A 16027-nucleotide genomic window follows, 5' to 3' on the forward strand; every position below is an offset into this window, starting at 1 on the left:
CCTTCCTCAAAAGCAATGCTTTGCAACCAGAACGTCCTGTATATTATGGTGAGGCAAAGAGCTCTCAGTATTCCATTCTTCCATTTCTCTTCCTCTTCCCCCTCCCTGCCCACACTGAAACATGAAATAGCACGCCCTATTCCACTTACTGCAAATTACACAGCCTGCTCCTTTATAACCAGCTGCCAGAATTCCTCACCGACGTATTTCTTGCCATTACAGCTTCAGAGATAAAGGCAGAAATTATGAAGGATCTCTTCTATTGGGACTCTAGCAAAAGACAGCTTTTTTTTTTTTTTCCTGATGGGATATAAAAGAAACTTGAAGCTTTTATTCTCTACAGGTTAAAGAGATAAATACAATAAAGATATTTGGAAGCAATAAAAATTTGCTGCAGTAGCACCTCAATGATAAGATTGCCAAGGTTGAAAGCCAATGCTGGGCTTTTATTTGTTTTTGTAATACAGATGTAAGGTAAGACTGAAGTCCTGTTTCTTCTCACTTTGGTGTTAGCTTGCAACAGATCTGAAGTTTTCCTCTCAGTCTGACAGTCTTTAACATCAAACCACGTGAACTGCCATGGCTGCATACTGATAGACTGACCTGGCAATTTATATTGAATAGCACAGTATTAACATTTGAACTTTAAAGCAGCAGGGCTATAGCACCTTGAGTTTTGATTTACACAGTGACTGTACAATGAACTTAGCAGCAGACAGTGGAATCCTGTTCCCTCATGTATGCATAGCTTCTAGAGAAGTAACTATTATGCGCAGCTGAGCTATATATTTAAAGGATAAGAAATCATTAAGGAGACATCTGAGAAAAGCTTTGAAGTCACTGCTTCTGTGAATTAATTTAGTTTCTCTTCCCCACTCTATATTGATTTTAAAGGAAAAAAAACATAACTACTGCTATTAATGAGTATGTTCCTTCACACAATACAATGGTACTCCAATCTCCTAGTCACCTGTCAACATAACTTGCAGCAAACCTTCAGCATTTCCTTTCTTCATATCAGTTTTTAAATATAACTGTTTTTTAACTCCTTTCCTCCTTACTTTGCTGTAATTCCAAAAACTAGTTTACACTTGAAAGCTATTTTATCATGGCTGAATGTGTCACATACAAAATCACACCCATAACTGATATAAAATGTACTAGGGTAGATGTAGTTATGGACTGTAAGTATAATATATATATACACACATATATACACAACACATATATATATGTGTGTGTGTGTGTGTGTAAAAATAAACTAGCTGAAGATAGTGATTACCTTTCCCAGCAGACTACTTTTGGTCGTTCACAAGGCCCTATCCTAAATCCTTAGGTGTTCTCTTTCTTATGAAAATAAGCCTTCATTCACAACCATACTAAGAGAATTATGCATTTTAAATGAAAAAAAAAAAAAAAGAAATTCAGATGAACATAAATGAGATGCCAACATTAAGATTTTCTGAAGCTTGATTTGTTGACAAGAGTAAAACTGTATTTGTATTAAGAAAAATGCAGCAAGTTTGCAATCAGTTTGTAGTTTCATCTGTGATAGGTTTTTAAACAGCTCCTTAGCAATTAAAAAGCTCTATTTTTTTCTGCTTCACTGCTGACATTTCAAGAGAAGCAGACCTCTGCATGACTCTTTTTTAATACAGCCAGATCAGTTGCCAATTTTAAGAAGTGATTTTGTGTGTGAACAGTATGGATTCCTTCCTACCTCTGAATAAAATATTAGTTTTTAAAAATCATAGGATTATAGTATACTAGGTTTTGCAGTGTTTCATTGCTACTTCTACTCTGAAATCAATTAATCCCTTTTATTCTCAGTGCTAAACACAATGCCTCAACTAAGTTGACAGCACTTTTATTTCTCCCTACCTCCACTGGCTGAGTGGTGATATCAACATCAGAACCACGAAAAAAGTGGAGCAGGTGCCAGAAGAAAGGACCAGAAATGGCTCTGCAAGTGACAGGAAACTGTCAGACAAGCCCGTACCATCACATCTCACTTACCATAGGTTCCCAGACAGCTAGAAACTTCCTTTTCCACCACAAAGAACATGAAGGCCATCAGAAAATGTGGGTTTTATTCAAATTTACGTTATTCAGGGTGTCTTACATTTCTCTGCTCTTGTTGCTTCCAGGCACAACAAACAAGGCTGCTCCAGATGCTCTATGTAATTAAGAGCATTGCTTCTTTTCCTAGTACACACTACTGGAATCATCCTGATTCCTAAACCTCCTCTTCTACACAGGTGTTCTGAACTCCCAGTATCTACTGGACAAGTGATATATAAAAATGAGAGATGGCAGGGAAGAGCTACCAAACAGCTCCGTATTTGTTCTTTTTTTATAGAACCCAGTGCCTTGTGGGTCAAAGTAGCAAACTCAGAAGTGTTTCCCACAGGTAGACTCAAGGCACTTACATCTCTCTACAGCAAAAGCAGCCGTACTACATGCTGTCCTGTCAATCCAGAATATTTGGTCAAATATCCCAGCTGAAGGAAGAGAATTCAATGTACTGCAATGTAAGAAAACAGTGATGAGAAAGACTGCTGTATATGTGGAAAAAGAATAAAGACAACTATTTTGGAAAAAATACTTGGAACGATACCTGATAAGAAAAAAATTCACCTTAAGACCAAAATATCATATATAGACACACGTGTTTAGATACACATACATATACTCACAGACCTGCAGTTACAAAATGTGTATTTCAAAAAGCATTACAAAGAAATAGCTTTGCCAACGTAATACCTAGTACGTCTAAGATTGGATTAATATAAATAATCATACTAATTACTTAAATCTTTACTGGTAAGAAATTTCATCTTTCAAAGAAATCTACCTACAATATTGCTGACTGCATTACATACGACAGTATATCATTATATCAGTATATCAGAGATATCATTACTAGACATTAAAGTTGTTAGTCTCATAGCAGCACCATGAATGAAATCTAATTTGAGTATAAACGAATTACAGTTTAATGCCTTTTCACCAGGGCAATATAAAGTAGTAATAGTCCTAATGAAAATTAGCTTGTACATTTCAGATTTGAAATACTGGTATGAGTATGAAAACTTTGGTCCTTGGTTTTTACATACCTTGAGTGCCAGGCTGGGCAACAGATTAAGCTGAGACAGAACAACTTTCTGCCAAGAGCAACTAACCTCCTGCATCTGAACAAAAAGTGAACCCACTCTTGAGCTGCCTAGATTGGAAATCCAGCTTTATCAAGGTAAACGGCAATCAGAAGTTGTTTAGGTAAAGATGCCTATCTATAAATTCAAGCAGCTTAGTGTCCAGCATACCTCCTCAAGAGGTCTGATAGCTGGAGGCAGTATAAAGTCAGAGGTGATAATGTTTCAGCTATCCCATGCAGCTGGTTCAAAGCAAATGCAAGACAACACCTAAATGTACTTACCCAGGCCAAAAAGAATTATCCTGTTTTTCACCCAGGCCAAAAAGAATTATCCTGTTTTAAAATTTTTATTTAGTAACTACCGTTAGACCACAAAGAGGAAACAGAAATATTCTTGAGAAAGAGTTGTCCTCGATGCAAGTGGTGTATACAAATAATTTTAGCTTCAAAACTGTCTCTCAAAACCTGTGTGAGAAAAAAACACCTGACAATACAGCCATCATCTCCAGCATTTATCTTGTGTGAACATTCCTTTTTCTCATTTCATCAGTTTGTCAGGCATCAGCTTAAACTTCCCAAGAGGGAAACAAATGATTATGTATTACATTTAAAAAGTCATTTCAGATGGGTCACAATATTCCAAAACTATTTGGTAGCCAAAGGTTTCTTACACTTGAATGAAATCAAATCCCAAAATCGCTTTTTTGTTGTCCTCGCTATGAGGATGATAAATTCCAAGAACTCCTCCAAGTGCAAACTTTAAAAACAACCTTCTCTTCCCACCCCAATTTACTTGTACTGTCTGCATAACAAGTATTGTGGATTGTTTTTTGTATTTACAGCAAGTTTATTGGGGAGAGGGAAAGTATTCTTTTACAAATGAGCCATGTTCACTATTGAGATCACTTCCAAAGAGAGCATTCAGAAAGCAAACCTGAATATATTACATTGACAATTATTTTCCAATATTTTAACATCGGCCACTTAAAATTGGTTGTGTTATTAGCACATATATTGATCTTTAAATATACTACTTCTACATAAACAGTGCAAATCTCAATATTCACATCAACCTGAAATTAATGCTGCAATTACTGTTGACATTCACATCAAGAAAGTAGTAAACTATTTCACATGAGCAATTCCAAAACCTCAGAATGCCATTATTAATATTAAAGAAACACAGAACAAACATGTTGGGCTTTAAAGCCTTGTTTTGATACACACAATCCCTGTAAACATGGATGTATTGTATTTGTCAATACTGATATCTGATGTAATTCTATAAATAAAACCACTGATATAAACAATTCCTATAACCTTTTTGCATAGGGTTTGGATTAGTTTCCTTCAATGTAGAACAAGCTGTTAACAAAATCCCCACGTCAATTAGTCTTCCATCACACAAATTTAGGCATCTGATTAACTTTACACAAGGACTCTCTTTGACTTCAGTGGAAACTTACAAGTGTAAGCATTTGCAAAACTGGAGTCTTCTTTAGCACTTAAGTTATCTCTAGTCATTGAGAATAAGAGCAATAAAAGAGCTCTCCATAAATTTATAAAATATGCTGATTTAAAAGTTTATGCTGATGTTTCTGTAAGTCACATTTATGATTCCAAACAGTTATGTACATACTATACTATCACAGTAGGAAATACTTCACTGTAGAACACCACAGTGAACAAGTTGTGAAGCACAGTGTTCAATATAATTTCCCTTTAGTATTCCCAGTGCATAAGTTGTTAACATCTACACTACACAAGGTGCCCAGGTCTAGTATTTGTTATATACAATGTAAAAGCAAGATAGAAAGAGCTTTGCAGTTTTAAGTAAGGAATGAAAACAGCGGATAATATACAGGGATTCACTCCTGCAAAGTACAGAATTCTCCTTCACAATGACCACAACCACCAAATAAGGTAGATTTCAGGTCATTCAACCACGTAAAACAGTGCTCAGCACCTTGTAGGAAGAGAAATCTGAGTGCACTTTATTATAAAACATCTCATTTTGATGTTATAAAGTGCAAAAAAGAAAACATATTCTAGTATTTTACAGTCACTATTAAACTGCTGTATTTGCACAATGCAAAATTCAAATAACTTGGTATATATTTGTATGGACCCTATAATAACAAATGTTGAAACTGGAGTTTTTGTATCTTTAAAAAAATCTCAGTATTTTAAAGTTATCGTGTAAATATAAAAAGAAAATATAAATTATAGTTAATTCTTGAAATAGATATTTTAACACGTGACCATTTTCCAAACATTCAATATGAAATTTCACTTTCTATCATTACGTTTTAGAATCTGTAAAACATTTTAAAAGTTAATAACTTCAAAAAGTAGAAATAAAAATTACTGTATCACAGTACTAGACACCTCACCTTATCAGACATCTTTTACCCTAGATGTTTTTTTAAAATTAAATAAATAAAAAAAAATCTAAGACCTATATTCTCAGTCGTTTAAAACAAGATATATGGAGTAACTTTTTAAAACAACATAAGAGTTGCATAACACTTCATTTTGTTATTAAAATTCAATAAATGGGATAGAATGTGATCACAAATTTAAGAGGCTTTAAAGTACTATACTGCTTTGGTGCATTGTACCAATGATTCCTTACGTGCAGGAAGAATCAAATGCTGTGACATTCTTCACACAGCTGGGCAAAAGTTGAAGATTCAAGAGTTCTGTATGTTTTACAGCGTTTTCCTTTCTTTCAACAGTGGGGAAGAAACTGGGACAAAGATTCTGACACCGAGAAACAGTTTTCCTCCAAGCTGTACCAAGAGCAGCATAGCTCTTTAACATGAGCTTGACTGCACACTAGTAATTTATCCCTAAGAGAATACAATGTTGATTGTATAATAGCATTAGACCATATCCAGTGATACCAAACTTAATGCTAAAAAAATGTATTGAAATACAAAGCTAAAAAGGTATGATTGAAATACATTTTTAAAGCGACAGACATTTCTGTAGCCTGTAAGCCACAGGGAGGAAGGGTGGGAGAAGACAATAAAGGTACTACCAAGTTTATAACTGTGTAAATCTTCAGGACAAGATATTCTCTGCTTTTCAGTCAGAGAACTGGAAGATGGTTTCTGGGTTATTGCTGTCTGTAGGGTTTGTCGGCTGCAGTGTCTTTGTAGGTGTAGTTTTACCATGAGAATGAGAGGAAGAAGAATGTGAACTTTCACTGGAGCTGCTACGTGTCTCTGTGCTTGTACTTGTTTTTTTCATTTTCCTTCTCTTTGCAAGAGGTGCCTTGTCAACATTCTGGAGACAAAATCCTTCCCTTTTGTACTTGTTAAAGGCCTGTTTAAAAATAAAAGGTAATTCTAAGCTTTTTAAGAGGTTTAAGACATTTAATGGCTCATAGGTTATCATGAATGCACTATGGTAAGTTATGAGATACACTGTAATTTCTTGACAGATTCCTACTATTATTTCAGCTATAACAATAATTTTACTGGCCTTTTTATGTATTTAAGAGCCAATTCATCATTATCTGTATTAGAATAATGCATAACATTGTTAACTTCTTCCCGTCCTTGTTCTTTTACATTTAGAAGTATTTTTACCACTTAAACTGCATTAAGACCACATTTTTCAGAAACTACACTTATTTTAATAACGCTTTTTTCCTTTAGCCTAAATAATTTTGCTGTGTCGGGACCTCTCAAAAAATATTATTTTCCTTTTCTCTTCTTGGTAATATGCGTATACAAGTATTTCAGCACAAATATGCTCAGTTTCAGTTTATTTTCTGTAGAAGGAATTATGAGAATCAATACTATGTTTGTTTAACACAGTTGCAATTAAAACTTTTTAAAATATATATTGATAGGTAAGCAAGGCTACTAAAAAGATATCCATGATATTAAAAATATGAAATAGATATATTCAAGAAATATGACGTTGACTTTGTAACCACAAAGACAAAACTTCCAAGAGTGACTTACGTTAAATAGAGAGTTTCTTCTCTTTTCTACAAAAGCTGGAAGACCTTTTAATATATTTCTCTAAGAAATAGAGTAAGAAATAGAGTATTTATATAGATATTTCATGAACAGCTGTCCCTCAACCCTTATGGGTTAGGATCAGAGGGAAGGCCAACAAGGCAAGCATCCTGGTGGGGGTCTGTTATAGACCACCGAACCAGGATGAGGAAACTGATGAGGAGTTCTACAGGCAGCTGGCAGAAGCCACGAAATCATCAGCGCTTGTTCTCATGGGGGACTTCAACTTCCCAGACATATCCTGGAAGCACAACACAGCCCAGAGAAAGCAGTCTAGGAGGTTTCTGGAGAGCGTGGAAGATAGCTTCCTTACGCAGCTGGTTAGAGAGCCTACCAGGGGAGGTGCCACGCTAGACCTTCTGTTCACAAACAGTGACGGACTGGTGGGAGATGTGGTGGTCGAGAGCTGTCTTGGGCAGAGTGACCACGAAATGGTTCAGTTCTCTATTCTTGGTGAAGTCAGGAAGGGGACCAGTAAAACCGCTGTCTTGGACTTCCGGAGGGCTGACTTTGAGCTGTTCAGGACACCGGTTGGCAGAGTCCCTTGGGAGGAGGTTCTGAAGGGCAAAGGAGTCCAGGAAGGCTGGGCACTCCTTAAGAAGGAAATCTTAATGGCTCAGGAGTGGTCTGTCCCCACGTGCCCAAAGACAAGTCGACGCGGAACTACACCGGCCTGGCTGAGCAGAGAGTTGTGGCTCGAGCTTAGGAGAAAAAGGAGGGTTTATAATCTTTGGAAAAGAGGGCGGGCTACTCAAGAGGACTATAAGGATGTTGTGAGGCTGTGCAGGGACAAAATTAGAAAGGCCAAAGCTCATCTGGAGCTCAATCTGGCTACTGCCGTTAAAGATAACAAAAAACGTTTTTACAAATACATCAACACAAAAAGGAGGACTAAGGAGAATCTCCATCCTTTACTGGATGTGGGGGGAAACTTAGTTACAAAAGATGAGGAAAAGGCTGAGGTGCTCAATGCTTTCTTTGCCTCAGTCTTTAGCGGCAAGACCGGTTGTTCTCTGGATACCTGGTACCCTGAGCTGGTGGAAGGCGATGGGGAGCAGGATGTGGCCCTCGCTATCCATGAGGAAATGGTTGGCGACCTGCTACGACACTTGGACGTACGCAAGTTGATGGGGCCGGATGGGATCCACCCGAGGGTACTGAGCGAACTGGCGGAGGAGCTGGCCAAGCCGCTTTCCATTATTTATCGGCAGTCCTGGCTATCAGGGGAGGTCCCAGTCGACTGGCGGCTAGCAAACGTGACGCCCATCTACAAGAAGGGTCGGAGGGTAGACCCGGGGAACTATAGGCCTGTTAGCTTGACCTCAGTGCCAGGGAAGCTCATGGAGCAGATTATCTTGAGTGTCATCACGTGGCACTTGCAGGGCAACCAGGCGATCAGGCCCAGTCAGCATGGGTTTATGAAAGGTAGGTCCTGCTTGACGAACCTGATCTCCTTCTATGACCAAGTGACGCGCTTGGTGGATGAGGGGAAGGCTGTGGATGTGGTCTACCTTGACTTCAGTAAGGCTTTTGACACCGTTTCCCACAACATTCTCCTCAAGAAACTGGCTGCTCGTGGCTTGGACTGGCGTACACTTTGTTGGGTTAAAAACTGGCTGGATGGCCGGGCCCAGAGAGTTGTGGTGAATGGAGCCAAATCCAGTTGGAGGCCGGTTACTAGTGGAGTCCCCCAGGGCTCAGTGCTGGGGCCGGTCCTCTTCAATATCTTTACCGATGACCTGGATGAGGGGATCGAGTGCAGCCTCAGTAAGTTTGCAGATGACACCAAGTTAGGTGCGTGTGTCGATCTGCTCGAGGGCAGGAAGGCTCTGCAGGAGGATCTGGATAGGCTGGACCGATGGGCTGAGGTCAACTGCATGAAGTTCAACAAGGCCAAGTGCCGGGTCCTGCATCTGGGGCGTAACAACCCCGAGCAGCGCTACAGGCTGGGAGATGAGTGGTTGGAAAGCTGCCTGGCAGAGAAGGACCTGGGAGTACTGGTCCCAGCTGAGATAGTCAGCTGAATATGAGCCAGCAGTGTGCTCAGGTGGCCAAGAAGGCCAACAGCATCCTGGCTTGCATAAGGAGCAGTGTGGCCAGCAGGGCTAGGGAGGTGATTGTGCCCCTGTACTCGGCTCTGGTGAGGCCGCACCTCGAGTACTGTGTTCAGTTTTGGGCCCCTCGCTACAAGAAGGACATGGAGGTGCTCGAGAGAGTCCAGAGAAGGGCAACAAAGCTGGTGAGGGGTCTGGAGAACAAGTCTCATGAGGAGCGGCTGAGGGAGCTGGGGTTGTTCAGCCTGGAGAAGAGGAGGCTCAGGGGAGTCCTCATCACTCTCTATATGTACCTTAAAGGAGGCTGTAGGGAGGTGGGGGTTGGTCTATTCTCCCACGTGCCTGGTGACAGGACGAGGGGGAATGGGCTAAAGTTGCGCCAGGGGAGGTTTAGGTTGGATGTTAGGAAGAACTTCTTTACTGAAAGGGTTGTTAGGCATTGGAATGGACTGCCTAGGGAGGTGGTTGAGTCGCCATCCCTGGAGGTCTTTAAAAGACGTTTAGATGTAGCCCTTAGTGATATGGTTTAGTGTAGGACTTCTTAGTGTTAGGGCTGAGGTTGGACTAGATGATCTTAGAGGTCTCTTCAAACCTAGACGATTCTGTGATTCTGTGATTCAATTCCCAAAACCTCATTAGTATAAATGTCTCCAAGAAATTTATTCTTGCCTCATCATTCATGTTTTCACTGTACTCACTCATAAATGTTTGGAGAAGACAAAAAAAATGCAGTTATAAGCAATCACTGAATTATAAAGACAAATACATATCTTTAATTAAGGAAAAAAAAACTTACCAAACAACACATTACTAAATTTAAGGACACGAAGTAAGATTTCCTAGAACTTACATGAAAAGTGGCTTTGACGTATGTATGCACAGCAGCCCCTGAAGAGCCTAAGTTATCAGGAGTCATTAGAGGATTGGATGACAGCTGGCTACCATCCTGAAGCCATTCGTTGTATCTCAGGCTGGACATCTTAATTCTTTTGTTTGGATCCACTGTTAGAAGTCCTAATAGAAATACATTACATTCTCTTCATTTGTGAACTATTTATCCCCTTTTAACAGATAATGTGTGACTTTGATAATGAAGTCACGACAACACCTATCCTAGATATGCCAATATTTATCCTAGATAACGTTCACAGAATGTTAAACTATCATCCATTCCAGAAGAATCATTAAATGCAAGAAATCGCTCCTGGATTGATAACCAAGTGAACTCAGAACTAAGAAGGGATTTGTTCACTTAGAACCTGCCTAGGATGAAATTCAAGACATCAGAATCTCTGCATGATCCACTTAGGTCTGAATCTGGAGAAAAAAATCTGCAGAAAAAATCCTCCCAAGCCTGCTTCTATACAAATTCAGAACTTCACCTTAGTACAATTAAGAATGGTGTCTACCTCATGTCTAAAACCTAATTAGATGCCCAAAATGCTGAAGGGGATCATAAAGCGCATCAATTGCAAGCAAAGCAGCTCAGCAATAGAGAAGCCTTAGTACACTCATATAAAAACACAGTCCAAAGAAAAGACAATAGCAATGCATTCATTTTCTGAAAAAGCTCAGCTTTTAAAACATTTTAAAACATTGTGGTTTACAAAACCAAAAATAAAAGAAAAAAAAAGAAAAAGAAAATTTCTGCTTTTAAACATGTTTTAAAGTGACTTCACTCTCTTTAAAGCTCTTCAGTTACTTCCAACCCCAAGAAATGCAAATGCTAACCTATCAGCACAGGGGTAAGTACATAGCTCAAGCTGTGAGTACTATTCTGCCAGGTGAGGCAGAGCATCCAGATACTGTACAGCTCTCTAAATCTTATATTTGCAGCTAGAAATAGAAGATGCATGAAGAATTTGTAAATACATACCTTGAATTAATTCCTTGGCCTCTTCAGAAACATTTTTCCAAGCTTCTCCTTCAAAGGAAAATTCTCCCTTTTTTATTTTCTTCATAATTTCCAATGCACTAGTACATGTCAAACTTTTGTCTTGAGACTGAAATGGTACCTGTCCTGATAGCATTGTATACTGTCATGAGAACAAAATAATATTAACACGATATGTTTATTGACAACCCTAAATATGCAGTTGCTGTTGTCTGTACAGCATCACCAGCTCTGTACAATAAAACTTTGACTATCACATCTTCAAGGCTATAAAAAATTTAAAACAAGCAAGACTTTCTCTGGAGCCCTTGTTAGAAAAAAAGCAATCATAAGTTTCAGGAAACTACAATCAAAACATGATGGTATTTCTACCCAGGTTACTTTTATAGAAAATAATTTTCCTGTAAATCAGAATGCAGACTGACTCCTTCTCTGAACTGAAAATCTCAGAAGGTTATACGGATGCCTGCAAAATCTCCTAACAAGAATATTTCTAAGAACCAGACTGTTTTTCCATACACAGAAATGTTGAATTTAATCTACTGTTTAGGAAAAAAAAAAAAAAAAAAAACAACTCCACCCCTTGAAAATATCTGTCGTTGGAACCTATTATTTGTGCAGCAGTATCTTCATCTCACTCAAATGCATCATCTATCCAATTCAATTCTGAAACTGCATCAAGTCCTTTGCACTTCAATAAAAAGTAAATACATACAATAACATTATAATTTTAAAAACCCAATCACTTACCAGAATGACCCCCAAACTCCAGAGGTCACAGGATTCATCATAACCATTGTGATTCAAGAGCTCTGGGGCAGCATAATGTAGAGTAAAACATGGAGTCTTCAGAGGCTGATTATCAGGCGGTTTTAAACGAGCAAAACCAAAATCAATTATTTTTATTTCTGAATTATCGCTTTCATCTGTAAACAATAAATTCTGAAAAGCAAATACAAAATCAATACTAGCACTGGTTAGAAAATTGTTTAGAACACAACAGTTACTTCTATTCTACATCTATTACTAAAAAAAAATTCTCATTATGTAAATAGGCACTAGGAAACACTAGAAAAAATGGAAAAGTACAAATAATGGTACTCTGGGATATAAGAAAATGTAATGTGTAGATTTGCCTGCTGTGTATCTGCAAGTTAGAATAGTTCTGCCTGGGAGTATTAATGAAAATGAGTATTTAGTAGAGACCAATGGGAAAAATAATTTGTGGAACATTGACAAGAAAAAAAAGCAACGACAACACACTAAACAGTCATGAAGTATCAAAGACAAAAGCTTGAAATGAACAATCGTCTCTTCCACAGACAAAAAGAAATTTTCTTAAGCTTCCACTTCCTTCTGGCATATTGTGAATGACAGCTTTCTTGTAAGTGGAATTCTTGTTACATGCCTTGTCTTGGGACTGAATGGTCTTTGGTCCTCAAGTGGTAACGTGCTTAAGTCATATTGCCACAAGAGCTCATAAATCCAAAATAATAATTTGAAAACAAAGGATGGAGGACTAGAAAGTGCACCAATTGTTCAGTTGTGTATCAACAGCTATCTGGCATGGATCTCAAAGGCAACAGAGATATGTTTTCTGTGAGACTTGGGATCAATGGCATTTAAGCACAGAAGGTCACAGAGCAGAGCAACCTCAAACCAAGCCTACTCCTCACACCAAGGTAATGAAGCTTTGGTACAGCTGGTCCTGAGAATTTCAGCCTAACAACTGGAATATGGCATCTCAGACTTGAAGAAAGACAAACTGTCAGTTCAAAAGAGTATTTAAGGCAATTAAGGCAATTTATTCTGTGTATATTCTGTGTATATTTCTCAAGGAAGATACAAGAGTGAAGCTAAGTCTTAGGGAAACCGTCTGAGGCCAAGATGAAGTTACTGATTTCTACCTCCATTGCTGAGAGAGGAGAGAAGAGCAAAAATTTGCTGTTACCTTCACTGTTTGATCTACGCAATGCTAGGGAAAGTCTCAGTATGAGAAATCCTACAGCCCTATGTAATTCTGTAATACAAAAAGTGAATGACTGAACACAAAATAATTAATTTCAAACTCTCTATGAAGGGAAAAAAATGATTGCTAGACTGCAAGCAGATCAATAAGGAAAACCTGAGATTATTCATTATGTATAAGAGGTAACAGTTGCTATAAAACAGTATTTTTTCATTCTGTACTGTTGTTATAGGTTAATTCACAATCGGAAAAGTCAAGGTTCCATACTAAAATGTTGTGCAAAAATGTATCTGAAGGTAGACAGCAAAAATATCAAGACAATGAGGATAGGTAATTAATACAATCATCTTTTTTTCAAATGGTGATGGTATATAGCCAATAAGCAAATGAAGAATTTCAATAACAATGTTTTAAAAAGACCTCCGTTCTTGAGCTGAAAATGAAATTGGTTATGTACAGAAAGTTACAGTCCAAATGTCCTAATTTGGGTTGACTGTTTGTTGATTAAGTAAATATAGCATGTTTCTCAAACACCCACACTTAAAGCTATAGTCCATATATCGTTTAAGGATATGTAAACATTAGATCTGTCTTGATGTATTTTTTCTAATATCTTTGGAGCCCAACTCACAGATCAGTGATAACTTCACAGAAGCAATCCCCAAATTCCTCTACTGACCATCCCTCCAAACGGACACATATGCTGTATGAATTCTTTTTTTCTGTGAATTCCCTGATTTTTTTTTTCCTATCCAGTACAACAAGAGCAACATAATTTTCCATATATCTTCTAAGAGAAAGATGCACTAACCGCATCTATATTGGGATGCCTGCATATCCCATACTAAGTTCATGTCTGAACCTAAAATAGTAACTTTCAAAACAACAAGCAGGAAGTAGACAGGCTGGTTGAGTCCAGCTCTGTGGAGGCAATGCATCCTGCAAGTTGTTTGCTAAATAACCCTTCATTACTTTGACTTCCCAGGCTTCTGTTCTTTAACATGATGTAGAATTGAAGACTGCCTAATTTATGATGCAGCTGAAACCCTGCTTTCCAGAACCTGGCCTTTCAAGCTGGCAATACCAGTAAAATTAGAAGATGAGAAAAAGCATTTTTATTTTTTGTCCATTCAACAATGACTTGTTTCAAAAGCTGTTTAGTTTTCTTTATGGTGTGAGCAAAGAAATTCTTTCTAAGAGTCGTGTTTTCAACTGACACAACAGAATTTCATAGTAGCCCTTTTTATTTCATTGCTTACATATTACACAGACTCCGCTAGAGAGATACCTTCAAACACACAGGTTTTGGACTGATTTTCAAAAAACATTCTAATACCAACATCTAGAAGCCTTCTTTACATGTTGATTTTGAATTACTATAAGAGAGGCAAGTTTGTAATATACCAGAAGGTATGTTACAAAAGGATGAAACGTCAGTAGTAATGGTGGATCGTTTTAAAAGGCAGATACAAAAGAAGTAGTTATTTCCTGAGGTATTACAATATCAATACAATATAACATCCTTACTGAACGAACTAACACGAATCTACACCGTTCCGGGACTAAAGAAACTTAACACCTATCTAAGACCATTGGTGGCAAAGAAAAACAGTAGAAGGAGCAAATGCTGGCTCCAGGAAGCAGAACAAAGCCAGTGGTCAATCGTACTATAGTAAACTGAATTGTCTGGAAGGCAAGATGCTGCAGCACAATAAAAATACTATGAAAGCTCATAACAATTAATTACTGAAAAATACATATTAAATAATTGTTTCTTTTGAGAAACTGCTTAATTCACTGAACTCAAATCACACATCTCCATTAGTTGGCTGTGTTACATTTGGGTTCATGTTGTACTTCAGTGGCATGATATGATGGGACAAGGGTCTTGTAGGTGCATCCAAAAGAAGCCCCAACAAGGGAATTAAGATCAAACAGAAGGTAGAAATGTGCAGACAAAGCAATCAACCACCCTAGCTCATCTTGTGAACTGCTTTATACTGTAAGTATATACTTACTACTAGTAAAAACTGTCCACAAATAGACAAAGAATGTTTTCGAACACGTTCCAGTGTTAACTGTTTACAAAATTTAAAATGCTTTGTAACAGTTACCTTTATTATGAATAGAAGAATACCTACAGAATTTGCTAAGTAAAATCAATAACGTTTTATTTAAAAAATAAAAGTAGAAAAGTGTAATAACTTTAGGCCAAAATGTGTAAGAAAGTCACTATACCTCTGGTTTCAGATCTCTGTGGACTACTCCTACATCGTGCATATGGCTCACTGCTGAAACAAGTCTGCGCATAATATGACTGGCTTCTGTCTCACTGAAATGCTGCTTCTTCTGAATACGTTCAAGCAATTCTCCTCCCTTCAGCAATTCCATTACTAGAAAAGTGTGAAGCTAGAACAATAAAGAAAAACTTGGGATGTTAGAAATTCACACATTAGCACACATCAACTGCAATTCAAACGTCTTGCTATTAAACAAATAGCAGACTTCTCAGAAGACTTTATGAGGAATGGAAAGTGGAGTTAGCATTCTCAAAAGGCACGCGATCATCACTAGCATTTCCTTCCCCTGAATGACAGTAACAAATGTAATATTTGCAAGCCAAGGAAAAAAAGCTCTGGGAAGAGGTCAAGAAATTATTTCAAAAAAAAAACCTTCACGAACAGAAGGTGCACAGTATTTACGTATTAAAGAATAGAAAGATAGCTCTGTATACAGAAAGCAGCAAGACTACTAATACATAATTTGATCAGACTGATACTAGAGCAAGAAAAAAAATGTAACTTTCTCAGACATAAACTGCAGAAATGTCAAAACTAAAAAATTCTGATCAGTTCTGGACTTCAGAATATTGTGCACCTGAGTAATCAGGATGATAACATCTGGAAACTACCATGAGCAAAT

General features: G+C 37.8%; 1 protein-coding gene across 2 annotated transcripts in view; it reads right to left on the reverse strand.

Annotated features, from left to right (window-relative positions):
• Positions 1–3970: 3970 nt before the first annotated feature.
• The window catches only part of RPS6KA5 (ribosomal protein S6 kinase A5), a 79773-nt gene continuing 67716 nt past the window's right edge, over positions 3971–16027 (reverse strand). For both annotated transcript variants that reach the window (XM_080596264.1, XM_080596265.1), the window contains 5 exons: positions 15344–15514; positions 11887–12078; positions 11119–11278; positions 10093–10256; positions 3971–6484 (listed from right to left, as the gene is read on the reverse strand). In XM_080596264.1, coding sequence (XP_080452390.1) covers positions 6245–6484; positions 10093–10256; positions 11119–11278; positions 11887–12078; positions 15344–15514 — 927 coding nt within the window. In that variant the 3' untranslated portion in view covers positions 3971–6244. The remainder of the gene's footprint in view (positions 6485–10092; positions 10257–11118; positions 11279–11886; positions 12079–15343; positions 15515–16027) is intronic.

This window comes from Anser brachyrhynchus (assembly GCF_964034855.1).
Source record: "Anser brachyrhynchus genome assembly, chromosome: 5".
Taxonomy (NCBI): Eukaryota; Metazoa; Chordata; class Aves; order Anseriformes; family Anatidae; genus Anser; species Anser brachyrhynchus.